This window comes from Fundulus heteroclitus, unplaced genomic scaffold, assembly GCF_011125445.2.
Source record: "Fundulus heteroclitus isolate FHET01 unplaced genomic scaffold, MU-UCD_Fhet_4.1 scaffold_39, whole genome shotgun sequence".
In the NCBI taxonomy this organism is placed as follows: Eukaryota; Metazoa; Chordata; class Actinopteri; order Cyprinodontiformes; family Fundulidae; genus Fundulus; species Fundulus heteroclitus.
This window is the reverse complement of record NW_023396803.1, coordinates 3,245,560-3,266,090: the sequence shown is the minus strand read 5'-3', so window position 1 is coordinate 3,266,090 and position 20,531 is coordinate 3,245,560. Positions and strand designations below refer to the sequence as shown.

The 20,531-nt window shown below is 40.5% G+C and overlaps 1 protein-coding gene and 1 long non-coding RNA gene across 3 annotated transcripts; one reads left to right on the top strand and one right to left on the bottom strand.

The window, feature by feature from the left end:
• Positions 1-1,973: 1,973 nt before the first annotated feature.
• Positions 1,974-18,255, top strand: galn (galanin/GMAP prepropeptide). Of its 2 annotated transcripts, XM_036130891.1 has the most exons (7): positions 1,974-2,055; positions 4,887-4,967; positions 7,641-7,695; positions 8,561-8,632; positions 10,853-10,939; positions 15,932-16,003; positions 17,748-18,255. In XM_036130891.1, exons 2-7 carry the CDS (start codon positions 4,887-4,889, stop codon positions 17,807-17,809), a joined length of 429 nt encoding a protein of 142 aa, XP_035986784.1. In that variant the 5' UTR covers positions 1,974-2,055; the 3' UTR covers positions 17,810-18,255. The 2 variants fall into 2 exon arrangements, with proteins under 2 accessions (XP_035986784.1, XP_035986785.1); XM_036130892.1 differs by lacking the exon at positions 8,561-8,632.
• A 214-nt stretch (positions 18,256-18,469) lies between these two features.
• Positions 18,470-19,022, bottom strand: LOC118560140. The gene is made up of 2 exons (XR_004929112.1): positions 18,627-19,022; positions 18,470-18,562 (listed from the first exon to the last, which is right to left on the bottom strand). It is a non-coding gene; the product is annotated as an uncharacterized LOC118560140 (long non-coding RNA).
• Between the last annotated feature and the right edge of the window lie 1,509 nt (positions 19,023-20,531).

Below are 20,531 nucleotides of genomic sequence, written 5' to 3'. Positions count from 1 at the left end.
ACATATGGACACCCTTATGCTTGAACATGGTGTTTGTGATGGACAATCCATGACGAGCACAGAAGTCCAACAACAAAACACCACTCGGGTTCAGATCAGGTGGGCCATTCCTCCCAACCACGCCCCTCCAGGTCCCACTGTCATTGCCCACGTGAGCGTTGAAGTCCCCCAGCAAAACGAGGGAGTCCCCAGGAGGGGCACTCTCCAGTACCCCTTCCAAGGACTCCAAAAAGGGTGGGTAATCTGAACTGCTGTTTGGCGCATAAGCGCAAACAACAGTCAGAACCCGTCCCCCCACACGGATGCGGAGGGAGGCCACCCTCTCGTTCACCGGGGAAAACCCCAACGTGCAGGCACCGAGATGGGGGGCAACAAGTATGCCAACCCCAGCTCGGCGCCTCTCACCATGGGCAACTCCAGAGTGGAAGAATGTCCAGCCCCTCTCAAGGAGACTGGTTCCGGAGCCAGAGCGGTGCGTCGAGGTGAGTCCGACTATCTCTAGTCGGAACCTCTCAACCTCGCGCACAAGCTCAGGCTCCTTCCCCACCAGAGAGGTGACATTCCACGTCCCAAGAGCCAGCTTCTGCAGCCGAGGATCAGAACGCCAAGGTCCCCGCCCTCCATAACAAAAAGTATATGTCTTAAATATGTCTAAGTGTTAGTCTGTTGGTTGTCACGGTAAAGGAAATTAAGATCTAATTGAGAGTTTGGTGCAACAGCCAAAACAGGAAATGGTGCAATACAGTTTATCCAATCATCCCACAAACACTCATCTCACCTCCTAACCTTTTTGACAAGCTATAAAAAATATGAAGTGTGGGAATCTTTTTTGGCAAGATATGTAACAGATTTTTAAGCAAAGTCAGTTTAACTTGGCAGATAAATAAATAAATAAATAATGAAACAGATCCTTTTACCAAAATTGAGTACTTGAAGCCAACCTCAGAATTGCATTTTGCATGTTAACCAGAAGATAAAATATAACCAAACTAGGCAGTTTTTATGTTTATACCAATGTCTGGAAAGTCTTTGAAAAGTCTGGAATTTTGAAATGGAAAATGTGCAGAAATCCTGTTGACATCTTGTGAGATCTTTGGGATAATTTAAAGGGTGGCAGCGATGTGACCTAAGATCACCAGGTCCCTGCACCTGGTAAAAAAAAAAAAAGCAATTCATTCAACAGCATTCCAGTTAGGACATCAGACATAAAAAGGAAATAACAGTCCATGTTAAACCCTGTGGCTTGATTATTTATGAAATGTGCAAATTCTGCCCGAGGGAGTTTACCCAACACAAATAATTAAACAGATCATTCATGGTTTAATCTGTCTTCTTGTCTTCATCAGGGATGGAAAGGATTTCAGGCAATCAGAAGTCTTTATTATTAGAAATTAAAATACACAAATTTTCATCCTTTGACAGTAAATACATAATTGACTTTTTGTTCTGACGTCACCAGGTTTACTGCTTACAAAGGAATGTATTTGGATCACATAGTCTAGCATTTAAGGACCACTTCACGATAAAAAGGGAGAAGTTGCGGCAAAAATAAAAACAACAAAAAGATTATTTCAGAACTAAATGCTCCACAAAAGCAGAGCAGCTCCACAACAACTAAGACAAATAAGAAAATGTACAGGTTAGAAATGAAAACATCCATAATCAGACAGGCTAAGAAGCAGCAAACTGGCTCTGATCATTGACAAATAGGTCCCTCAGAGATGGAGAGGACTCCAGCAATGAACTCCTGATCACATTATGAGGGAAACACAACACAGACGCCTTTATTGTAAAATTCAATCTCTGGTCTCCGAGGGCGACAAGGAAAAATCTCACGATGACATTATGAGATGGGCCAACTATTGAATTCTCTGACGTCTTGTGATCGTGACCTCCGCATCCTGCCATCAGGAGCGGGAGGGGCTGCTGGGGGGGGGGGGGGGGGGCTGTGGCCATAAAAGCTGGCCGGAGTCGTGGGTTGATCCAGAGGCGGATCAGAGCCGCAGCAGCTACTTCAGCACAGACAGCGCCACCTGTGGGACAGAGCGATCAAAGGTAGGCTGTGCCTGTTAACGCAGGACTTCTCCCCGGCTTCTATACACCTTCTAACCTGCTTCTGTCTCATTTTATTCACCTTCTAACCTGTGAACTGTCTCATTTTATACACCTTCTAACCTGTGAACTGTCTCATTTTATACACCTTCTAACCTGTGAACTGTCTCATTTTATTCACCTTCTAACCTGTGAACTGTCTCATTTTATACACCTTCTAACCTGTGAACTGTCTCATTTTATTCACCTTCTAACCTGTGAACTGTCTCATTTTATACACCTTCTAACCTGTGAACTGTCTCATTTTATTCACCTTCTAACCTGTGAACTGTCTCATTTTATTCACCTTCTAACCTGTGAACTGTCTCATTTTATTCACCTTCTAACCTGTGAACTGTCTCATTTTATTCACCTTCTAACCTGTGAACTGTCTCATTTTATTCACCTTCTAACCTGTGAACTGTCTCATTTTATACACCTTCTAACCTGTGAACTGTCTCATTTTATACATCTTTTAACCTGCTTCTGTCTCATTTTATACACCTTCTAACCTGCTTCTGTCTCATTTTATTCACCTTCTAACCTGCTTCTGTCTCATTTTATACACCTTCTAACCTGCTTCTGTCTCATTTTATACACCTTCTAACCTGCTTCTGTCTCATTTTATACACCTTCTAACCTGCTTCTGTCTCATTTTATACACCTTCTAACCTGCTTCTGTCTCATTTTATACACCTTCTAACCTGCTTCTGTCTCATTTATACACCTTCTAACCTGCTTCTGTCTCATTTTATTCACCTTCTAACCTGCTTCTGTCTCATTTTATACACCTTCTAACCTGCTTCTGTCTCATTTTATACACCTTCTAACCTGCTTCTGTCTCATTTTATTCACCTTCTAACCTGCTTCTGTCTCATTTTATTCACCTTCTAACCTGCTTCTGTCTCATTTTATTCACCTTCTAACCTGCTTCTGTCTCATTTTATACACCTTCTAACCTGCTTCTGTCTCATTTTATACACCTTCTAACCTGCTTCTGTCTCATTTTATTCACCTTCTAACCTGTGAACTGTCTCATTTTATACACCTTCTAACCTGTGAACTGTCTCATTTTATTCACCTTCTAACCTGTGAACTGTCTCATTTTATACACCTTCTAACCTGTGAACTGTCTCATTTTATTCACCTTCTAACCTGTGAACTGTCTCATTTTATTCACCTTCTAACCTGTGAACTGTCTCATTTTATTCACCTTCTAACCTGTGAACTGTCTCATTTTATTCACCTTCTAACCTGCTTCTGTCTCATTTTATTCACCTTCTAACCTGCTTCTGTCTCATTTTATACACCTTCTAACCTGCTTCTGTCTCATTTTATTCACCTTCTAACCTGCTTCTGTCTCATTTTATTCACCTTCTAACCTGCTTCTGTCTCATTTTATACACCTTCTAACCTGCTTCTGTCTCATTTTATACACCTTCTAACCTGTGAACTGTCTCATTTTATTCACCTTCTAACCTGTGAACTGTCTCATTTTATACACCTTCTAACCTGCTTCTGTCTCATTTTATACACCTTCTAACCTGTGAACTGTCTCATTTTATTCACCTTCTAACCTGCTTCTGTCTCATTTTATTCACCTTCTAACCTGCTTCTGTCTCATTTTATACACCTTCTAACCTGTGAACTGTCTCATTTTATTCACCTTCTAACCTGTGAACTGTCTCATTTTATACACCTAACCTGCTTCTGTCTCATTTTATACACCTTCTAACCTGTGAACTGTCTCATTTTATACACCTTCTAACCTGTGAACTGTCTCATTTTATACACCTTCTAACCTGCTTCTGTCTCATTTTATTCACCTTCTAACCTGCTTCTGTCTCATTTTATACACCTTCTAACCTGTGAACTGTCTCATTTTATACACCTTCTAACCTGTGAACTGTCTCATTTTATTCACCTTCTAACCTGCTTCTGTCTCATTTTATACACCTTCTAACCTGTGAACTGTCTCATTTTATTCACCTTCTAACCTGCTTCTGTCTCATTTTATTCACCTTCTAACCTGCTTCTGTCTCATTTTATACACCTTCTAACCTGTGAACTGTCTCATTTTATTCACCTTCTAACCTGTGAACTGTCTCATTTTATACACCTAACCTGCTTCTGTCTCATTTTATACACCTTCTAACCTGTGAACTGTCTCATTTTATACACCTTCTAACCTGCTTCTGTCTCATTTTATTCACCTTCTAACCTGCTTCTGTCTCATTTTATACACCTTCTAACCTGTGAACTGTCTCATTTTATACACCTTCTAACCTGTGAACTGTCTCATTTTATTCACCTTCTAACCTGCTTCTGTCTCATTTTATACACCTTCTAACCTGTGAACTGTCTCATTTTATACATCTTTTAACCTGCTTCTGTCTCATTTTATACACCTTTTAACCTGCTTCTGTCTCATTTTATTCACCTTCTAACCTGCTTCTGTCTCATTTTATACACCTTCTAACCTGCTTCTGTCTCATTTTATTCACCTTCTAACCTGTGAACTGTCTCATTTTATACACCTTCTAACCTGTGAACTGTCTCATTTTATACACCTTCTAACCTGCTTCTGTCTCAGAGCTTTTATACACCTTCTAACCTGCTTCTGTCTCATTTTATACACCTTCTAACCTGTGAACTGTCTCATTTTATACACCTTCTAACCTGCTTCTGTCTCAGAGCTTTTATACACCTTCTAACCTGCTTCTGTCTCATTTTATACACCTTCTAACCTGTGAACTGTCTCATTTTATACACCTTCTAACCTGCTTGTGTCTCAGATGCAGAGGTGCTTCGGCGTTTTTTGCGTGTCGCTCATCTTTTGCGCAACCCTCTCTGAGACCATCGGGCTGGTTATTGCGGTGAGTTACTGCACAATCAGCGCAACTTGCACATGTCATGATGGTGACTCTTCCCGGGACCAGCTTCCTCTGGCTTTGATCCAAATTCTGACATATTTAAAATAGTCTAAACGTTTAAACTCTGACAGTATGATGATCAAGAAGCTCAACTCTGTTTGTTAAAACCCAAATGTTACTCTTCTGTTAACTGTGCATCTTGCAATATTAATTTCTTTATGGGTGTTTGCTTAAAATGTAGGTTTTGTAATTGTAACGAAATGAATGAACCATCTTTGGCATTATGGCAACCAGAGCAAAAGTAGGTTGACTGTACTTGTGCACTAGTTCCAACAAAATGTGTATTTTTAATGTAGAAGTTTTTTTATTTAAAGATTCCTGTTTGATTAACCCCCAATTTGAACCACTGATCATTTTTGTAAAACAGTTTAAATGTTTTTGTATTTGTAGTAAAAGTAAAGTTGACGAATGAAGTGCTTTAATAATTGATCCATTATAAAACTCATTTGTTAATGTGTGACAACCAACCAGGACAAATAAGACAACCATCCACAGCTTAGTTTTTAACCAACAAACAAATGATCCACTGCTGAAAGGACAGAATATGAGATGAAATAGATTATATCTGTGCTATTACTACAACAAACAATGTGACAGCTAACCTCTGTCTAGTTTAAGGAAAAACAGATTTTTAGGCTGCAAACCATTCAGTGAAAATATTAGCTGTTTTTCTTTTTCTGGTCAAAGCAGATTAGCAGAAGTTTGAAATTGGTATGCTTTTCTTTTCATGTTTAAAACGATGAAAAGATAAATTCAACACAACAAAAGGGGCAAGAATCTGGCTAGTGTTTAATATTCTTCAATGTGTTCCTAAATCTGTGACCACTGTGTAAAGTGACTGGTTAGAAATGTGGGCTACCTTTTACACCTCAGAAGTGTAGTCGCACACACTGTTTCACTACAGAACAACATATGTACCAAAAACAAATGAACAGATCTAAAATTCTCACAGTCTGGACGAAGACAAGTGTATAAAATGAATAAACTGTGGCTTTTTTTTTTTCAATCACAGTGTCAAAAATGCTCACGTCTACTATATATTGGTGGTGACATCACAGATTGAATCTTAGAAATTACTTAAATGTAATATGATTAGGAGAAAATGCAGTTTTATGTTTTTATGATTTATAAGATGAAAAGAAAATCAAACTAGATCTGAACAGCTTGTATTTCAGTTTAATATTTTACACTTTTTATATTACTAATTTCTTGTATAAAATATTTGTTCTTATTTCTATTTATAATAATAATAATGATAATATCAATTACAACACTTGAAAGATTACTTTACATTCTATTTGTAAACTTTTTTAGAACTATTTTTAGAACAAGAAATAACAACCAACTCAGTTACCTAAATCTTAACAATAATTACAGCATCCAAGTATCTACAGCATGTAAATGAGATTTACATACACAAGTTCAAATGAATAGAATAAAGAAAATAGAAACTATAATAGAAACGAAGAGAAAAGCACCAATGAAGGAACCAAAATAAAGTAGAACAAATAAGAGCTAAACTAACTTAGAGACAATTTTTTTCAGCTGAGGCTTTTCAATCCAGGTGTGATACACCCGAATATATGAAGGTCTTTTTTGGAAATCTACCTGTAATGGTTTAGATCTGGCTACCTGTACTGGCGTGCATTAAATTGTCTTGGTCTGGCTTGAAAACCTCAATGGTCAACAAATCTCTGAAAGATCTTTTCTATACCTTTAACTTTTCTATAACTGTAGCTGAACCAAAGTATCCTGACTGGAAGTGGACAGAGTAAAATACAAATAAAAAACATTCCTATTGTTTTTACAGTAATGTATTTTCTGGGTGAAATAGTTCAGTTGATTTTTATAACTGATCAAAGACGGTCCAAATTCCTTAAAAGCTGTTTCGCCGAGAGTCAACCAGAGCTGACAACAGATCGCAGTTGCATGAAACTTTAAGCCAAATAAAGACTGTAAAACACAGCAAAGTAATAGATAAAAGAAAACATTCAATTTAGGATTCACTTGGTTAGAATAACACTTAACATAATAATGTTTGGGTTTAAATATATGAATTTAATAAAAAACATGTTAATCTTTTGAATAATTCTGCATATTTAATATAAAGAATGTAGCAAAAATATTTAGATTTTCTTGTAGTTCAAAGGGTGTTTAATAGTGTAAGATGTGGGTGGGGGGTATTCCAATCTTTCTGATATCTGAGGTCTAAAGCTCAATTTAGTTGACTAATCTCGCTTATTGCGAGAGACAAATTAAACAGCAAAGTAACAAGAATTAAATATTATCACCTGCTGTAAAAATTGCCGGGAAAATTCTAAGAGTGAGATGTGGCAATTTTTAAAAAGAGTCCTAGAGCAGGCAAACACATAATTCATTCCTTAAATCACCCACTAGTGAATTTGACCTACTACCAACGGGGAGAATATTCAGGCATCCTAGATCAAGAACAAACAGATGGAAAAAGCTTTTTACTAGCCAGGCCATCATTCTGATTGTTTCTGGGTGTGTATTGCTTATGTTTTCTTGTCAAGAAAAGAATTAAGACGGGGAGAATGAAGGGGAGCCAATAAAGTCACACTGATACTAACACTGCTGTGTCCTCCTAACCTGCAGGCAAAGGAGAAGCGTGGCTGGACTCTCAATAGTGCTGGCTACCTGTTAGGTCCCCGTAAGTAACACTGCACACGCACACACACACACACATGCACACACACACACACTCCCACCTGTTCACATGCACACACACATGCACGCACACACACATGCACACACACACACACACACACACACATGCACACACACACACACACACACACACACACACACACATGCACACACACACACATGCACACACACACACGCACACACACACACGCACACACACACACATGCGCACACACACACACACACACCTGTTCACATGCACGCACACACACATGCACACACACACACACACATATGCACGCACACACACACACGCACACACACCTGTTCACATGCACGCACAGACACACAGACACACACACACACACACACTCCCACCTGTTCACACGCACACACACACACACATGCACGCACACACACATGCACACACACACACACACACATGCACACACACACACACACACACATGCACACACACACACACACACACACACCTGTTCACATGCACGCACAGACACACAGACACACACACACACACACCTGATCACACGCACGCACAGACAGAAAAATCTGCTACTCTTTGTTCTCCCTGAAAATGTTGTCCATTTAACTTGGTGCACAAGGAGCTGATGGAGCGGATGGTTGTGATGATGTGTTTCTTTGTTCGTGTCACAGTCTCCTGTGTTTATCAGCTAATATAGTGTCATTTGAAGATGACCATTAGCTTTCAGAGGACACACAAAGTGAGCAATGGGTTAGTCGAGAACACAAAGCCTGGACCCTGAGCAGGGTGTGTGGGTGTGTGTGTGTGTGAGTGAGTGTGTGTGGAGCCCAGGTAAAGGTTGCTCCTGCCTCATCCTGTGTTTCAGGTCGTATTGATCACCTAATTCAGATAAAGGATTCCCCCAGTGCCAGAGGCAGAGACGAGCTGGTCACTCAATGTAAGATAGAAACATACGGCTGCTGCAGGGCCTTGGCTTAGAGCAGGAATTGCTCTTAGTTCACATGCTTTGTGTTAAGCTGCTTTGGTTTTCCATCAGAAGACACATTCTGCTGCTGTTCTCTCTGCTTCTCCATCCTAGCAGGGCATGTTTGTCTGCGTTTTAAACAAAGCAAATCCACTGCTTCATCATTTTATAAAAAAAGAAAAATCTCTGATATAGTCTCATTATATATTATCCCTGTATATCACTTCTAAAGTGTTATAACAAGTGGAATCAAGTCTGAATAAAATCAGATCATTTGGAGAAGACACCACAATTAAAATTTTAATGGCAGTCATTATTTCACATACAAATCATACTTCAAATCATTTGTTATCCTCTAATAAAGGATCTACCTAACATCAGTAACACAAATATTGTTTTTTCCCCTTGTATGACTGTAAAAGAAAAATCAGTATATAAATGGTTTACTACTCAGTAAATGAACAAAGTGCAAAAAGAGCCACTAAAAGGAATAAAGACAGAAGAATTAAGAAACTAGAGGAAAAAGAGCTCCTGGCGACAAAAAAGGAGAGAGTTTAGATTTAAGGTCTTTTCCATGTATTTGACTGATGAATTCAAGCACTACTTACGCTATTTGGAAAGCTACCATGATGAGCTGGACAATCAGAGCCACTTTAGGTTTCCTCTTCAATGTCAAGTATTGGCCACTTGTACAATGAAGTACTGAACTAAGGGCCCAATCTTTAAAGGAGCAATAAGTAAGAAATGTTCTTCAGAATTAACCATTCATTCTCACTTGGAATAGAAGAACAATCCCTATAAACAATCGGTCCTCTCCATCGACAATGTCTTAGTCGAGTTTTTCTCCTTTCACACCTAGAGGTAAGGACCGTTGAGAAATGGCTGTTCTCTGTGAAAGCATCGTGCATGTGTTGTTCTGATTTGCCAACATTAGGTGTCAGCATTGCATCCATCCATCTTCTTACTTGCTTTATCCCTCATGGGGTCATAGGGGTTGCTGGTGTCTATCTCCAGCGTTCACTGGGTGAGAGGCGGGGTTCACCTGGACAGGTAACCAGTCTGTCACAGGACAACACATAGACAGACAGGACAAACATTTACACACACACTCACACCTAAGGACAATTTAGAGAAGCCAATTAACCTAACAGTCATGTTTTTGGACTGTGGGAGGAAGCTGGAGTACCCGGAGAGAACCCACACATGCACATGGAGAACATGCAGACTCTTTGCAGAAAGACCCAGGGTAGGACTTGAACCCAGGACCTTCTTGCTGCAAGGCAACAGTGCTATCCCCTGTGTATTACATATTGCTCCTTTAATGAAAGAGACAACAGCTGGGCTTTATTAAATCATTTTCTTTCAGTTAGCTAAATGGGAATTACCAAGACAAGTCATCCCAACTAAGTTATAGTACATAGTTCAGGTATTTTCCATAGGTGTTTGATTTAATAAATAGGTGCAAAATGATCACATATAGTCGCCAAGTGTTATTCTGTGATTGGAACAAAACCAATCACTTAACATACTTATCCCCAGTAACTAAACTCACAGATTACAAAGAAATCAAATAGTTTGGAGAATGAGGTGTGAGAACGGGTTGTCTTTTAGTTGCAATCTAAAGCTCTGTTACTTTGTGTTACTGAATCACTGCTACAGACAAAAAAACATCTCTTTGCTGTTATGTTTTTTATTTTTTCATTATTATAGGACATTTTATGTTTGTGTTAAAACTCTTGTTTTACATGCTCTTTCAGTTTTTCAGCTTCATTGCAATTCCATGAGCCAAGCCCTGCAGGTGGTCTGTACAAGTTCTGAAACTGAAGAAAGCATTAACAAACCAAATGCAGTGCTGAGTTATCCAACTGTCAATAATGTCCTTGAACTCTTCTTTAGAGAGCATGTATGTATGTGTGTCTGCATGATGCCTTTGAAACAGTGGGTTTTTTATCCTCAAGATGATTAAAGTCTTTTAATTATCAAGAAACATTTTTAGCTTTAGAAACAAACATTTCTTTACATCAGTAATATTGAAAGAAATTAGCTAGCTTTGACATCATTTTGTCACTGTAGAAAATAAATACATCTCCACCAATCAGAATTAACATTGCATTCAGTTGGTTAATATATTCATTTGACCGCTTCCATGCTTTGTATAATTGCCTTTGACTGTGGTCACTCCTCACTGTCCAGATGGAATAGATGGACACAGGACACTAGGAGACAAGGCGGGTCTGGCTGGCAAGAGAGACATGGGTCAGGAGGAAGACATCAGAACAGGTGGGTCTGTTTCTTACACACATATTATGCATTATGTGAATTACAACAGAAGAAAAAACATTTCAATGCTCAATTGTTGGTGAGCCGTGTATAGGGAGCTGTCTGTAGTACAGCAGGACTGGGACGACCCTCTACCAGTAAACCCAGAGGCAGAGTGGGTAAGGTGGGCCGGCTCACTCTCCACATCCCCACACCCTCCGTTTCAGTTTCATTGTCACATACTCAGAAAAAAAAGTTGTGCATCTTTTCAGATGCTTCAACAATAGCAATAAAAACTCGTAGAAAAGCAGATGCTATGCTGTGGTGAGTTTAAAAACCTGCAGCAATGCTTTTCAGACAGAAAATGTGTGTTGGCTAATGTTTAGCTCAAAACAGCTCTCTTGATCTGGTCTGTCTTGGGAAACTGGGACCTTGACAAAGTGGCACCCATTTCTTCCAGCAGTGGGTCACTGTCACACATGCTGGGCAGAGTCCCAGTATGACCACATGGCTTGTTGATGACCTCATGCTCCCTTGTCAGGATCTAAGTGATGGTAACCGTGTTTTCTGTATATCGAGGCATCCTCTGCCTTTGGTGACCTTCTCTCACTATGTGTTTGTGTGTAACACATCGCTCTCTTATGATTAGGCCTGACCAGCATAACAAATACATTTTTATTGGAATATTACTTTACACAATATGCACACAGGGAAGTACTGCCTGGACTGCAATAGGTGTTAGCTGATTATAAAAGTAGGGCCAGGGCAGTCAACCTTTTTACAGTAGCAGGCCACACACTATCCGGTAGGAGGGTGCATTTATGCTGGTGCCTGAGCCCCGGAGGGGAGAATTTAGGAAAATAGAGTCTCCCTGATGTATTTTGGAAGCTTTCAAGACAGGTGATTATTTAAAGAATAGAGTCAGAGTGCATGTTGCAAATTGAATAAAAGGCAAAAAATGTGAATGATCAATTCTTCAAAAAACAACTTTTGTTTTTTTATTATTATTCTTAAAACATTTTTTCACATGTTATCATGTTTTAATTCAATTCAATTCAATTCAATTTTATTTATATAGCGCCAAATCATGAAACATGTCATCTCAAGGCACTTTACAAAATCAAGTTCAATCATATTATACAGATTGGGTCAGATTATACAGATTGGTCAAAAATGTCCTATATAAGGAAACCAGTTGATTGCATCAAAGTCCCGACAAGCAGCATTCACTCCTGGGGAACCGTAGAGCCACAGGGAGAGTCGTCTGCATTGTACATGGCTTTGCAGTAATCCCTCATCCTGAGCAAGCATGAAGCGACAGTGGGAAGAAAAACTCCCCATTAACGGGAAGGAAAACCTCCGGCAGAACCGGGGTCAGTATGAACGGTCATCTGCGTCGACCGACTGGGGTTACAGAAGACAGAACAGAGACACAACAAGAGAAACAAAAAAGCACAGAAGCACACATTGATCTAGTAATCTGTTCTACATTAGATGGTAGTAGCGGGTGAGCCGTCTTCTCTGGATGATGTCACAGTTAACAGAACGCCAGACCAGGTGTACCTACTATGAAGAAAAAAGAGAGAGAGCAAAAAGTTAAAAGCTGAAATGACAACAGTCATTTCAATGTAATACAATGCAAAACTGGAGAACAGTAGACTGAAGAACAGTAGAAATCAGTAGAGTGAGAAAATTAGACCCTGATGTCCTCCAGCAGCCTAAGCCTATCACAGCACAACTATAGAGATAGCTCAGAGTAACATGAGCCACTCTAACTATAAGCTTTGTCAAAAAGGAAAGTTTTAAGATTAGTCTTAAAAGTAGACGGGGTGTCTGCCTCACGGACCAAAACTGGGAGTTGGTTCCACAGGAGAGGAGCCTGATAGCTAAAGGATCTGCCTCCCATTCTACTTTTAGAGACTCTAGGAACCACCAGCAGACCTGCAGTCTGAGAGCGAAGTGCTCTGTTAGGAACATACGGGGTAATCAGAGCTCTGATATATGATGGAGCTTGATTATTAAGGGCTTTATACGTTAGAAGAAGAATTTTAAATTCTATTCTTGATTTAACAGGAAGCCAATGAAGGGAAGCTAAAACAGGAGAAATATGATCCCTCTTGTTGATTTTCATCAGAACTCTTGCTGCAGCATTTTGGATCAGCTGAAGGCTTTGAACTGCATTTTGTGGACTTCCTGATAGTAAAGAATTACAATAGTCCAGCCTTGAAGTAACAAATGCATGGACTAGTTTTTCAGCATCACTCCTGGACAGAATGTTTCTAATTTTGGCGATTAATAAGGTTTTCAACAAGTTTGCATAAAATTAGTTGAATTTGAATTACTAGCACCATATAAAACAGATCAGATTAGGTGAATATATGACAATTTACTAACTTTCGAGTGCGCAGTGAGACAACACGCGTGCTCAGTTCCTTCTCTGCTGGTGCTCTCGACCTGCTCACTCCATGCTCAACACCAGCTGTGCTGTGCGCTCGCTTGGCTGTTTCTCCGCAAGCGTCGCGCCAGAAGAGTTTTTCAGAGTTGAGCTCGGATTGGTTCCTGCGCGCTCAACCAGAAGGCACAAATATCGCTCCATTATATAATCGGGGAAGTGTAGGCGGTTTCTGGCAGTTTCTTCCTATGCCAGGGAGGAACTGAGTTTCAGAAAGGCTCATTCTCACTCAGCTCCTGGCCTCTTCCAGGCCCCATGCATGGCTCCTGCAGGCTTCCAGTCACATGGCCCCCCCCTCTCCTTGAGTGCTGGTCCTCTGTTGATGGAGGAGTGTGGGTCGCAGAAGAGAAGCGAGAAGAGAGAGTCTGTCTCTGTGGGAGGAAGGTTTTATAGCAAGGAGGGGGACCCCCATGGTGGGAAGAAGGGCCGCCCAAGCTGTGAGGGTCTCAAGTTACAGCCAGAGTGGAATTTCTTCGTTAAACAAAATTCAGTCTGAGATCAATTATTCATCATGGCGTTATCATGGCATAACACGCATGAAGGTGCTAGTTTTTGTAAACCATATTGAATCTTTTCCACAGTAGGGTTAAGCCCCCTGGCTGTGCCAAGATAGGGTAAACCTGGTAAATGTTCCCCTGGCTTAGCTGACTGGACCTCCATCAAAATATCCCCAAGTTCTCTGAGACACTGATTGTCTAACTTTGTTAGATAGCATTAGAAAAGTCTCTAGTTTTAACAGCAGGGCATTTTCAATAATTTCACAGGAACCATGTATGTCATCTAGTCTTTGCCACACTATAGCGACACCTACTGCTGAACTGTGTACATGGACTGACCTGATATGCATGGCTTGAGGAGACGAGTCTGGGCCAAGCCACTTTATCAGTAGATCGCTGTCTGAAATGGATAATCACTCAAACTCGGTGTATGGGACAATGGGGAAGGAGCATAAGATGAGTTGCCTATGTCATGGGCATTAGGTCATAGTTCTTCTTTGACCGTGGGCTTAAGCCAGAGGTTCTCCTCTTTAGGAAACGGATACCAATCGAAAGGGTCTGGTTGAAGTAGTTCTTGGCTTGTGGGTACGGCAGTTGGTTCATGTGAGACCGGAGCTTGCTGCTGAGCGTTTGGTGACAGGAAGTGGGCTTGCACATACTCACAGATGTGTTGAGTGCGATCCTCAGGAGAAGTGTGGGCTGCGTCATTGAGACTCACACTTTGGCTGTTACTGTTACCGTAGAGCTCCTCTAAACTTTTAGGACATACAGATTTGCCTTTCAACTCCGCTTTGCGCTGCTTCAGCTAACATCTTTTGATTTTCAGCCTCGATGCAGGGCTTTTCCTTCATCACTTGTGCTCCCTGTGCTGCATACTTGGCGTCTACCAGGGCAGCCTCCGCTTTAGCCTTTGCCTTGGTCACTGCTACGCTGACTGAGGACCTACTTGATCTCCCAGCTGGAGCCTGCGTCTTTTGACCTAAGCTCAAACTCTTTCGTTTGATCTGATTCATTTTGACAGTCCATATTGTTCTGATGTTGCTGGTAGTGTGTAGTTGACAGTGGATCTATACTTTGTGCCCACTGTGTAAATGTCCTTTTACTATTCTGTCTTCACACAGGCGTACTGGACTGTGCTAGATAGATAGTGAACATAAAAGACTTGAAGCATTGAGTCTGCCTTCATCTTTAATTTAAAAAAACAAAGATACTCCAAGGCTTAAGAAAAAACCCAGATGACACTGCCTCTTTCTCACACTGAGAAGCTATATTTGAGAACTGACATCAGAAGAATAAAATCTAATTCACATCTTTCCACCAGAGGGCAGTAAATGAACACAAAAGCTGGTTTTCCTGTGCATCGTTTCACTGTGTAACAGTATGATAGTGTTGCTGATCCAAGGTTATGGAACAATCAAAATTAGATGAGCCCCTTTATTGCCCACTTTTAAAACTCTTTTAAAACACATTTTTATTCTTTGTCTTAGACATAAGAGACGTCTTGGATTTACTCTATTTTTATTGATTTTATTATTGTTTTTAACTGTGTTCTGATTGTTGTTTCCTTTTTTATTTTTTAAATGTGTCACCATTTTATATGTGCAGCCTTTTGTCGCAGCTATGGTTGTTTTAAAATGCTTTAAAAATTAATTTAAGTACAATTGCTTGTATCAAAGTGCTCAACTCATGATGTCATGATTTATACCCCCTAGGGCCCTATCTGGATGTGCCACCTCCTTACAGATGGAGGAATTATAATACCCTTCATTTCTCGATATGGAGACCAAATTACATACAGATAGGACCATATGTTTTAACTTGATGCTTTACCTTTCGTTATCAGGGACGGAGTCTTAATCATCAATATATGTGTGCTAGCTATGTAAGTGAGATAGAGGTGAACAGAAAAAAAAAATGCTTTTGGTGATTAGATTTTTTTCAACAATATATTTTAAACTCTATATTATATCACAAAATTTAAAGAAATAAGCATATGAAAGTGTCATTTTCTGTGATCACAACCAATTTTATTCAAAGAGACACTTTGCTACTGTGCCTCTGTAGGTCTTCTGCGAATAGGAGATGAAGACATCATCCACACTGTCATCGATTTCCTGTCGTACCTCAAACTTAAAGGTATGCTTCATTCATGTTCAGTAAACCCCACTAATTAGCCTGTCACATAGTTGTGTAGCATCAGTAAAATAATACCCCAGCAATGTTAGAAAACATTTTGGATTGCACAATCACTTGCATGCTGCTAGATTTTTAAGTCTGCTCAGTCCAGTCTAAATTCCTTTTTCCGCTTCTTTTTCCTTCAGCATGAAATGAAATTAATATTTAGTAAATAAATGAAGTAGTAGGTAAATAAAGGATCATTCGCTCCTGTCTTGTCATTGTTTTAGTCTGACACGTTTTGCCTGCACACCTAAACTGCCAGGGGTTTGACTTTGATTGACAGGTATCATGAGTTAATCTGACAGGATGAAGAACGACACAAAACGCGCTTATTAGCCATGGATGCAGAGAGCTGCATCCTAAAGAGAATCCAGTTAGACCAAAATGAATTCACATGGAAGCTAAATGTTTCAGAACATATAGATATTCATATAGACACTGGCACCCCTCACCATTCAATTTTTTTAAATTTTATTTATATAGCGCCAATTCATGAAACATGTCATCTCGAGGCACTCTACAAAGTCAAAATCAGTCAGATTATACAGATTGGTCAAAAATGTCCTATATAAGGAAACCAGTTGATTGCATCAAAGTCCCAACAAGCAGCATTCAAAATGTAAATTTAGAATTACACAAAAATTACATCAAATAAACCCAAACCCAAATGGAATTGCTGAAAATCAAATATCAGACACATTTTAAGGGAACAGATAGTTACTTTTCATTTTGGAATTAATGTTTACTGTGTCTATACTCATTTCATGCAATTTTATTAGGGCAGCAACCTAGCGCACCTTATAAACAAGCAGTCACTGCATGTGACTCAAACATAGCAGGATAGACCCAACAATAACTTTACATGATATCACGCTATGCTATAGAGATGTTTCACTTTATTAAAACTGAAAATGATGGCATAGCCTAGTTTCAGATTAATCAAAGGCAAAGCAAATACTCATCTGACCACAATTGGGTGCTCATAGAGCACTGAAACTTTGTTCCAAGACTGGTCCTTAAATAAGAAAAAAAATCAACAAAGAGTTGTTGCCATATTGTTACATACCCCATCCAGAAGCAGTAGAACACTGAATTCCACTAACTTGATCCAAATCCACATGTGCGAATTGGAGCAGGAAGCATAAAATCCCCTCCTTATTTGGATCCACATTACACATTCTCTACAGTATTCCAACAACCATCCATCCATTTTCTGACCCCCTTAATCCCTCATGGGGTCGGGGGGGGTAGCTGGTGTCTATCTCCAGCATTCACTGGGCGAGAGGTGGGGTACACCTGGACAGGTTACCAGTCTGTCGCAGGGCAACACAGAGAGACAAACAACCATTCACACCTAAGGACAATTTAGAAAAGCCAATTAACCTAACAGTCATGTTTTTGGACTGTCAGAGGAAGCTGGAGTACCCGGAGAGAACCCACGCATGCACAGGGAGAACATGCAGACTCCATGCAGAAAGACCCAGGGTAGGACTTGAACCCAGGACCTTCTTGCTGCAAGGCAGCAGCGCTACCCACTGCACCACTGTGCAGCCTAGTATTCCAACATACACGGTGAAAAAGAAAACAGTTTGACTGCAGTTTTACTATAGAATTGTTCCACTGGAGATTAAACAATGTGCTCTAGATGAAGTGAAAAAGATTCTCTGAATGGCACTGATGTTTTACTTGTGTGTATTTACAGAGATGGGAGCCTTGGACAGCCTGCCATCTCCTGTCACATCAGATGAACTGGCCAGTCCTTAACATCTCAACTCCATATGTCCTACAGTCTTTTAGATGTGTGGCCTCCCAGTGCCCTAAATGTCCAATTATCTTAACTCCATGTGCAAACTTATATTCTCCAACTAGAAATCTTGGATATTTCTGTTCATGTGTAAATAAAACTTTTATCTACTGAAGGTCATTCAGTGTTTGCTGTCTGTAGATGGTTGCAAGTTTTAATGATGGACTAAGTAAACATTGTTATATACACACACACACCATTCCGTCACAGGACTGCAAGAATATAGGGAAATAAGCTCATTAAAATAAATCCATTTGAAACCATAACATGACTCATTTGCATAATAATCCATTTCATAAGCATATACTGTTTTAATATAACTTTAACTACAGCTGCAACATCCAAAACAGTGAAATAAATATGACCACAAAAAATGCATAAAGCAAATAAAATGCTGTAAAGACAACCACCAGTATGTGTTCATGGAAAGCTAAATCTTTATTTTCTTGCTCTGTGCAGGACTCTGCTGATAAAACAAATCTCAGTAATTTAACAGACTGGCAAAAACCGAGCGTCATCTTGTTTTCGTTAGTGTGAAACTAAACAAAAATTAGATCTCATCTTTGTCATGGTTTTTAGCGCTTTAGCCCACATGCAGAAAGTATTAGGGAGACCAGCACTCAGTTTAAGAGTTTTTATTAAAGGAACAGAGCAAATACACGGAGCTATGACTGGACGCCGGGATCGAGGCCTGAACGTCTGGGCGGGGTTGACTGTAAAGGAAGGAGACCAAATGAGAAGATGAGAACAGCGCATTGTGGATAATGCGCGGCTTACCCTTAGTCGGTGAGTGTCGGACTGGGGAGGTTATGGTCAAGGTACTACTGTCTACTCTGATGTGTGGGTGGTGATTGGAGGGCGGCAGATGGAGTCTGGCGAGGAACCCGAGGTGACTACCGCAGGCTGAAGAGACAGATGGAGTGACCAGAGGGCTGAGCAGGCGAGCATCCGTGGGTATCCGGGAAGGGGCCCTCACCCCGGCTGGGTATTTGCCAACTAGTTTGAGGAGGAGAGCCAGCACGAAAAACTGAGCAAAGGAATCCACGGATCACTCTTCACAAAAACCTCCGGAACAGGTATGTGCATCCAAGCACGCAAAACTGTAGCAAAAACAGGAAAAAACAGAAGTAAATCCAATGCAGCGCGAAAAAGACAACAGACTCACGAATAGGGATCCGGGATCCAGGACCAGGACCAGGACCAGGACCAGGACCAGGACCAGGACCAGGACCAGGACCAGGACCAGGACCAGGACCAGGACCTTGTCATACCACGACTGGTTAAGGCTCCGGTGTCTTCCATCTGTCACAGCTCTGCTTAAGAAGGCCACAGATTCTGCTCCCGATGAGCCGCAGGTGTGGGGCACGCCCCCACAATCACCAACACCACCTGTGAGAAAGTCTCAGAACCGGAGCAGTCAGACAGCACCCTGACAATCTTTAGCTTTAAAATCAAAGTTGATTTGAAAAATGAAACTACTGTCATTTTAAAAAGCAACAACTACTGAGTGGGTGAGTGTTTTTGCATTCTTTGTGCCCAGCTAACACGAGCTGGCACACCTGGGGAGCAGTTGTCATCTGTAAATACACACACTAAATGCTACATATTGGACCTTTAATGTGATGAAAAATAACTGAATACAGAGTGAATAGAAGTGGTTTTATACTTCTATCTGTTGGCCATTTATTAGGCCACACAGACTGTTCAACTCATTAACAGTAAATGCATGCAAGGATTACAACGTGCATGTACACGGTGCATTGTGTCGTGGTGTGTGTGCCAGTGACAGTGAGCTTCATAAGCTTCAGCTGCACTACTCTGGATATCCTTCTGAAGATCTGGATAGCCTTGAAACACTGTAATACCAATATTGCACCACTAGATGTCAATAATGTCAAGATTAAAAACAGAATTGAAAGGAACAACAAACTGAGTGTGATTCAGCAGGGCTAGGCAAAAATATTCTTCCAATTAATAATTTGTGTTCTCTTGACTCTGTTCACCTTTCATTCCAAGCCATCACATTCAAAAAGTGCTGTGGATATGAACAAAGTGGGCCTTCACATCAGTTTAAGTGGAGCGCACACTACGTAAGACAATTTGTGTTCAATATCACAATCACATGGGATTATATAAAACCAATGTTAGGTAGGATATTATAATTCATGTGTCAAACATTCACCCTTTGTGTATGGATAATATATTTAGCCAGTGTGGTGGACTCTTAACTGCCCTCAGTGCCCACATAGTATTTAAATCCTTAGTTACTGAGATACTAGAGTTCAAGAGAAGTGGTGGGCAGATCTAGCCTCGTGAGACCATCCTGATCTCGCGAGCTTTCAAGGTTTCACTCGCAGATCAGTCTGGATACTCTCCGTTGAAGAAAATTTGGAGCCGTTCACCAAACGAACGTCCAATCAGCGTTGGCTTTGAGGCGGCTTGAGGTGTGACGCAAAGGGAAGCGCGTCAGTTCAGTCTAAACAACATGGCGGCTTCAGCCGATGAAACTAGCGTTAGCGTGGCTATCGAGCAAGTTTTATCGGAATTACAGAGCATTTATTTGCTGAGCTAACGAGCCTTTACCTGCAGCAGCAAGAGTAGCTTGGCTTGTGGTTGTGTTTTCGTCATCGCTCGTAACAGAGTGACGACGAATCTGATTGGTTTATTTGGCCCGTCTATCAC